The 8,781-nt window shown below is 36.8% G+C and overlaps 1 protein-coding gene across 3 annotated transcripts in view; it reads left to right on the top strand.

Moving 5' to 3' along the window:
- The window catches only part of ADK (adenosine kinase), a 696,790-nt gene that overhangs the window by 224,576 nt on the left and 463,433 nt on the right, over positions 1-8,781 (top strand). For all 3 annotated transcript variants that reach the window (XM_006887511.1, XM_006887509.1, XM_006887510.1), the window contains exon 4: positions 7,188-7,266. In XM_006887511.1, the coding sequence (XP_006887573.1) occupies positions 7,188-7,266 (79 nt within the window). The remainder of the gene's footprint in view (positions 1-7,187; positions 7,267-8,781) is intronic.

Raw genomic sequence — 8,781 nt, 5'->3', positions numbered from 1 at the left:
TTTCCTTTATACAAGTAAATGTTCTTTATTTTATTTCTAGATAGAGTCTCAAAACAGAAAATTATACAAAACAGCTTTTTAAAAGAATTAGGTAAATATCTCTATAGTACTAAGTCATACTTACCGAGAGGGAAAAAATACAACCCTTTGTTATTAAACATTTTTCTGTATACAGATACATTTTACAAGTAATTAGTCTAATGGATCATTAATTTTTTTCACGCTGCCTGTACTTTATTAATGTGAGCTCTGGTTGCATACATGTGGTTTGAATCCACTAGGTTCTCCACAAGAGAAGGATGGATAGTCTTCTGTGCAATTTACTGTTTCTGAAAACCCACTGAAGAGTCATCTGTTGGTTGGATTTGACTCAACAGCACATAACAATAACAACATACTTTATTATGATTATGCATACTTTTGTTCCCTCCCTCCCTCCCTCCCTCCCTCCCTCTTTTTTTTTTTTTTTTTAAACTAGTGCAATGTCTTTTTCTTTTTTGGGGTATGCTTTATCATTTGTTTTTTCATGCACATTAAAAATAGGAAAGTATTATTTTCTTATTGTTGAATTAATAATTAGTATAGGTATTTAATGTTTTTTATTATGGAAAAATGAACTTTAAAGTTGGTTTTCATTGAATTCCATTTTTAAACTCCTTTCCTTCCATAGCATAATATACATTATTCTGTTCTGTTTTTGTATCCAGTTTAACATTTCTTTTTGCACTAAACTGATCTAGAATAATACTGATCCAATGAGGTAGGTACATTTAATTAGATGCTGTCAAAGTTTTGTCTCACAACAGTTGCATGCACAACAGAACAAAACTCAATCTTGTGCCATCCCTGTGTATAGCTATTGCTAATGTCAGATGGATCTTAGCAGAAAGCAAAGAATACCAGAAGAATGTCTATCTGTGCTTCATTGACTATGCAAAGGCTTTTGACTGTGTGGATCACAACAAGCTGTGGCTGACTCTGAGAAGAATGGGAATCCTAGAACATTTGATTGTGCTAATACGAAACTTATACTTGGACCAAGAGGCAGTCATCAGAACAGAGCAAGGAGACACTACATGGTTCAAAATCAAGAAGGGGGTTTGTCAGGGATGTATTCTATCTCCATACCTTTTCAATCTGTATGCAGAACAGATCATCTGAGACGCTGGGCTATACGAAGAGGAATGTGGCAACAGGATTGGTGGAAGAATCATCAACAACCTGCGTTATGCAGATGACACAACCCTGCATGCGAAGAGATTGAGATAGTTAACAGTTTTCATTTACTTGGCTCCACAGTCAACACTCTTGGTAACAGCAGCCAGGAAATCAGGAGACGATTTGCATTGGGAAAGTTGGCTGTGAGGGACCTCTCAAGAGTACTGAAGAGCAACGATGTCAGGCTGGAGACTAAGGTGTGCCTGATCCGGGCTATAGTCTTTGCAATTATGTGCTATGCATCAGAGAGTTGGACAGTGAATAGGGTTGATAGAAAGAGGATTGATGCCTTTTAGCTGTGGTGCTGGAGACAAGTGTTGAATATACCATGGACTGCTAGGAGAACAAACAGGTTTGTCCTGGAAGGGGTGAGGTTAGAAGGCTCTTTGGAGTCAAGGATTCTGAAGCTTCATCTTGACATATTTTGGGCATGTTACAAGGAGGGACTGGTCCTTGGAGAGGGACATCATGTTTGGCAGAGTGGAGGGGCGGTGAAGGAGAGGAAGACCTTTGATAAGATTGATCAATTCTGTGACTGGAGCGGTGGGAATAAGTGCATTTGAGATGGCTAGGTTGCACAGGATACAGCATTTAGAGCTCTTGTACATAGGATCGCTATGAGTCGCAAGCGACTCTATGGCACATAACAACAACAACATTCATATTTAAATGAAATTTAAAATTCAGCATGTTAGGGGAGCTCTGGTGGCCTAATGGCAAGGAGCTGCAACTACAATCCCAGAGGTGAACGGTTCGAATCCACCGGTTGCTCTGCTGGGGAAGGAGGGACAATCTCCTCCTGTACCAGTCAGATCTGATTTGACGGTACACGCACACAAAAATAATAAAATAAAATAAATAAAAAAATTCAGCATGTTATATTATTTGCAAAGTTCAATATTTACACATGGCTCTTGTTATGTGCCATCAAGTAGAAACCAACTCATAGCTGCCTCTCTGTTGGATTTTCAGAGGTAATTAAACATACAGGAGGAGAATACCCATCTTTCTTTCATGGAGCATCTGGTAGATTAGAACTGCATGCCTTTGAGTTGGTAGAGCAACTCCTTAGCACTTAACCAACTGTGGCTACCTTATTGAATGACATAGATACAAAACATTTGTATCATACACACACAAAATTTCTATTGGACAGGGCTAAGAGGGTCTAGTAACAATTGTAAAGAAAACATTAAGGGAGCTCTGGTGGCCTAGTGGCAAGAAGCTACACTGCAATCCCAGAGGTACGTGTTTTGCATCCACTAGATGCTTTGTTCGAGAAGGAGGGGACTCTCCTTCTGTACCAGTCAGATCCAATTTGACGGTACACATACACAAAATAATAAATTTAAAAAAACAAACAAACAAGAAAGCAATAGAATAAACATAATTATGTGATTGAAAAAAGATTTAGTTGAATCTCCTACTTTAACAGAGGATTGAGGAATACAGTACTTGAATACTGCCCTGAAACAGATGAGGGAGAGAATAATTTAAAAGTGATGTATGATAAGAGTATTATGGTTATCACAAGAATCCACAACTAAGTTTGCATAGTGGAATGTGCTTGGGGTGGTGGGAAGGGTTTGGGGGGATTGTGTACCAGGGAGGGAGTGTTTCTTTTGCTTTTCAAAGAGAGGAGCAAACTGGGGCGGAGGCGCAGAGGGCTGGACGGGGAGAGAAGTGCAGCAATGAATGAATGGAGATCCAAAATCTCTGTAAATGTTCATTAAAATTATTACTAAAAAAAATGAAAAAAAAAGTTCTAAAGAAGTAAATTGGTGTATCAATATTGGAATCCTATTCTCAAAATTGTTAATACAAAACTACAGAAATCAGTATATATTTCTCCTTGTTCTAGACAATGAAGAAAGCTTTCTATAAAAAGAAATGAATGCTTGTTTATTAGTGTTACTCTGAGAATCAATTCAAAAGTGTAAGAATTACAGGACCTTACACTTCAAGATGGATGATGAAGCATATGTTCACTTCCTGTTTCAAGTCTTAACTGAAATGTCACAAAACATGTTGTGTATATAAAAATGAACAAAAAGATAACAGCATTGCAAAGCAAAGAAAGATGCCACATGCATATTTAAGAAATAAATTCTGACACTCTAAATAAATATATCTGATCTCTAAATTTCTCCCTTTTCTGGATATTTTTCATAATGGAAAGAATATATGGCCTTTGACACAGTTTTTTCCTAAATAATATTTTCCATGCTCATAATTACTACAACATTTGTCATTAGCTTATTCCTTTCTATGAATAAATAATATACCATTGTATGGATAGACCATATTCTGTTTATCCATTCCTAAGTGCATTGCTGCTCTAAATATTCAACTGATTAAAATAATAAACCAGAAGCTTCCAGCTCACAACTGATTGTTTCCTCCTTCTAGAATCCTATTGCTTTAGACAGGCAGCTATTGGGCAAGAGTCAACTGATTTATAATTACAAAGGCCCTCCCACCTGGTCCAGATTGGTTTAAAGAAGAGGCTTCCATCCCATAACTGGTTGTTAATTGAATAAAAACTACCAATCAGTTTACACCTTTCAGAATCCTACTGCTAGTGTAAAAGACTAAGTTGCTATTAGAGGTACAAACTAAATTGACAGTTTTTTTGTATTTGGGAAGAGCATTGTACTAATTGGTACATTTGTCTGTCAGTTTGCTGTAGTGAGATAACTTGTTCATTGCTGTGATACTAAAAGCTGTGCCAATGGCATGTCCTAAGGATTACCCATGGTGGACAGGTTTTAGTAGAGCTCCCAGATTAAGACAGACTAGGAAGCAGGATTAGACATCTACTTTTTAAGTAACAGGCCTTTGAAAACCCTGTAGACATGCTGACTCCCGCAGTGGGGTCGTTCTGTCAAGAAGTGTGAAGGTGGCACAGTATAGGATGGAGTATGGATCCACTCTTCATACAGTGACTATGAATCATACTCGACTGGTCAGCACCTAACAACACAACAACAACAACAAAATATTAATCCACAGGTTTCAATGTGGACATGTTTTCCTTCCTCTGATGTGTGTACCTCAGAATGGAGTTCTGAGACAAATTATACTTATTAACTTTTGAGAAATTGCTATTTTTGTTATTAATTTTAATGAAAGTTTACCGAGACTGAGGATTTCCATTCATTTATTATTGCATTTTCTCCCTGCCTATCCCTCCCTCCCACCAATTTGCTTTTCTCTTTGAAAAGTAAAAGAAAAATTATTTCATTGTTATACAATCCCTCCCCCCCTCCCCCCAAGTCTATTCCACTATGCAGCCTTCATTCTGGACTCCTGTCATGACAATAATACCTAATCACATATTCCTCTTAAACAGTTTTCTCCCTCATCTGTTTCAATGTAGTATACATTATTTATCCCATCTTTCTCAGTCTCCCCCCTGACCCTGATGTCAGTCCTGTTTTACAGCAGTGGCACTATGCAATATTTGACCTTTTGTGACTGAGATATTTCACGCAGCATAATGTCCTCCAGGGTCACCAATTTTGAATAATATTGCATGAGTTCCTTGTTTTCCAATGCAGTGTAGTATTTCCTTGTGTGAATATATCATATTTTCTCTATCCATTCATTTGTTGATGGGCACTTAGGTTGTTTCCAGCTCCTTGCTATTGTGAACAAAGCTGCAGTAAACATGGGAGAGCATCTATCTGCTTGAGTGGCAATTCTGGTTTCTTTAGGGTTTATCCCCAGTAGCACAATTGCTGAGTCAAATGGTATTTCTATTTCCAACTTTTTGAGCAAGTGCCATATAGCCTTCCTTAGTGTTTGCACTATTTTACACTCCCACCAACAGTGAATAAGGGTTCCAGTCTCTCCACAACCTCGCCAGCATTTGTTGCTTGCTGTTCTGTTAAGTTTTGCTATTCTTACTGGGGTGAGATGATATCTCATAGTTGTTTTGATTTGTATCTTTCTTAGAGCTAGGGATTTTGAACATTTCTTCATGTGTTTGTTGGCCATCTGAATGTCTTCTTTGGTGAAGTGTCTGTTCATATCTTGTGCCCATTTTTCAGTTGCATTGTTTATATTGTTGTGATGTATTATCTACATTTTTTTAATTAAAACCTTTTGACTGGGTGTGAAGTGTTACAAGTGTTACCTTATGTTACTTATTGCCAGTTTACCTATCTTTCTTGGAGAAATGTCTGTTAAAATCTTGTGCCCATTTTTCAGTTGCATTGTTTATCTTGTTGTGATGTATTATCTACATTTTTTTTTATTAAAACCTTTTGACTGGGTGTGAAGTGTTACAAGTGTTACCTTATGTTACTTATTGCCAGTTTACCTATCTTTCTTGGAGAAATGTCTGTTAAAATCTTGTGCCCATTTTTCAGTTGCATTGTTTATCTTGTTGTGATGTATTATCTACATTTTTTTTATTAAAACCTTTTGACTGGGTGTGAAGTGTTACCTTATATTACTTTGATGTAAAATTTCCCAGACAGATATCTTTTCATTTGCTTATTGCCAGTTTACCTATCTTTCTTGGAGAAATGTCTGTTAAAAACTTTTGACCATTTTTTGTTTAGAGAGTTCTGTTGGCTTTAGTGGTAAAGAACTGTGCTGCAAACCTAAAAGAATATGCCTTGGATCTACTAGCTGTTCTGTAGGAGAAGGATGGGTAATTTCCTCCCATGTGTCTTTCAACCTCTGAAACCCATTGGAGGGTTAGCTAAGGCTGAGTACTGACTCAATGGAGCCAAAGTCATATAACAACTACCACCACAACATGAGTTCTTTAGGGTCCACAGAGAGGTATAATGCTGACTCAAGGAATCTTGGTGCCTCTTCACCAGGGATATGCAAGGAAGATGGGCCATTTTCTCCAATGTAGTTTACAGTCACTTTGAGTTGTTTCTACGTCAACAGTAATGAATTTTTAATAAGATCTATTAGTGTCAAATCAGGCTGCTTCTTGGAGGCAAGGATTCTAAGGCTCCGTTTGACATACTTTGCACATGTTGCAAGGAGGGACAGGTCCTTGGAGAGGGACATCATGCTTGGTAGGGTGGAGGGACAGCACAGAAGGGGAAGGCCCCCTATGAGGTGGATTGATTCAGTGGTTGGGGTAATCGGGATGGGTTTGTCGGAGACGGTGTGATTGGCACAGGACAGAGCAGCGTTTAGGGCTGTTGTCCATAGGGTCGCTATGAGACGCAAGCAACTCGACGGCACATAACAACAACAACAATTATATATATAATTTGCAAGTAGCTTTTCCCTTTGGGTAGGTAATCTTTTTATTTTCTTCTGAGAACAGTTAATGGCTTTTCATCAGTTTTTCAAATTAATGAAGGTTCATTGTATTTTCTCACCTTTATTTGACAAAGATACCATGTCATTAAGAGAGTAGTAACCAGCTTGTTTATACACACACACACACACACACACACACAGAGTATGTCCCTTCTTTGTATTTTGAAACTTTTGTCTTCATGATATCTAAAATTATTTTAAACAGAAAATACATTGTAGTGATTCTAGAAGTAATAGAGAAAAATAAGCCTTGCTTATAAATAATAACAATAATTTATAAATTTTCATTTTTACCTTCAGTTTAGTTTAATAAGATGTGCTGGTGCCTTGGTACATGCTAACTAAATGCTGAGTGATTGATTCAATCAGCTCTTCTTCATGGGACAAGCCTGTTATATAAAGATGGACAAAAACAGCCCTGGAAACCTTAGTTACGAATTAGAATTGACTTGAAGGAAATGGGTTTTAATTTTAGTTTAATGGCTAATGGACAGGATATACATTTTCATATGTTCAGGAAAATAGCCTATATTTTAATGAACTTAATTAAACATATATGTAATTTTGAAATTCCGCTAATAATTGATCTCACACACTTCTAATGTAGACATGTATCCATTGTCACCTGACAGTTTCTAATGTGCTAATTTTTCCCCCCTTGTGTCTTCCTTTAGGTTTGAGGAGCTTGTTAAAAAATTCAATGTTGAATATCATGCTGGAGGCTCCACCCAGAATTCCATTAAAGTGGCTCAGGTTGGTTGCCTAGAAATGATAAAGAAGTGAATTCAGAATGGTTTTAGAGTTTTGTCCTTTGGTCTTGATTGCTCCAGTCTATATATTGTTGCTCTTAATGTTGACTGCAAACTGATGGGTGGTTTTTTTTGTTTATTATTATTAATTTTAATAGACATTTACAGAGGTTTTGGATTTCCATTCATTCATTTCCGCACTTTTCTCCCTGTCCACCCCTCCCCACCAGTTCGCTTCCCCCTCCGAAGAGAAAAATAAAAAAAAATAAAAAATTCCTTCATTAGTATACAATTCCCACGTCCCTCCCCCGCCACCCCGAGTAAACTTCTCTATGTAACCTTAATTCTGGATTCCTGTGCTAACCATAATACTCAATCATATATCACTTCTAATCTGTTCTTTCCCTCGTCTGTTTCAATACAGTATACATAATTTATCCAGTTTTTTCTGTCATACCACCAGGTGGGTGGATTTTTTGTGTGTGTGTTTGTTGTTTTTGTAGGTTTTTTGAGGGTAAAATAGTAAAGATTGATTTATTACAAAGTTACAGTCTCAAAGGTATGGACCTCCCTCCTTGAATGGAAATATGGGGAGAGGCCTGAATTGGTTGTTTTTGTTGTTGATTTTTAATTTTTGCATTCAGTGTTTTAATCCTGTATTTGTGATACAGTTATACATAAATACCAGTAGTATTTAAGATATCATGACTTCCTACACCATTTCTAAGACAGGCGAGTAATTATTAAAGAAAAATCAGTGCTTTGGGGGACTATTTTAGTTTAGTTTAGCATTGATTAATATTATCTTTTCATGTTTATTGTTTATTTGCATTTCTTTCATAATTGCTCACCTGTCAGTTGTTTTGATCATTTTATATTTTTCATATTATTGATTATACTACTTCTTCATAATTTGCTCTAGTATTTCTATAAGCTAGCTATGTCTAGCTAATTGACCTCCGTACATTTTTTTCATCAAAATCAATTCAATTTTTTGGATCAAAATAAAAATCTTGGTTCAGTGGTTGTAAACACGTACAGTCCAGCCCCTCTGGTCTCATGGCAAAGGAAGAGATTTTTCAATGGAACAATTATTCACACATGCTTTTTGCTCCTCCTCCTTCTAACTTGCCTTATTCTGGTGCTTCAGATAAATAGAGACCAATAATTTTGCCTTGTATAGCCGTGTGCAGTCTTTTAAGACACTTACCACTCGTAAAAGGAATTAATAAAGAGAAAAACATACCAAATATTTTGTTGAGTCAGTTGACCAGCATTTTCCATGAAATCATGACCATAAACTTCAAAAAGAAGAAACAAAATCTTGTGACTAGTTTGTATATAGAGCTGCCTTATCATATCCTAATTTTTGGGGTTTGCTTGTTTGTTTTGTTTGTTGTAAATATATTTTGTGTACCAATTTTACTGTTGTTGTTGTTATGTGCCGTCGAGTCGCTTGCAACTCATAGTGACCCTATGTACAACAACCCTAAACCCTGCTCTGTCCTGTGCCAGTCGC

This window comes from Elephantulus edwardii, unplaced genomic scaffold, assembly GCF_000299155.1.
Source record: "Elephantulus edwardii isolate Elephantulus edwardi_28Jun2011 unplaced genomic scaffold, EleEdw1.0 scaffold00058, whole genome shotgun sequence".
Classification (NCBI taxonomy): Eukaryota; Metazoa; Chordata; class Mammalia; order Macroscelidea; family Macroscelididae; genus Elephantulus; species Elephantulus edwardii.
This window is presented reverse-complemented; position numbering and strand designations above follow the sequence as displayed.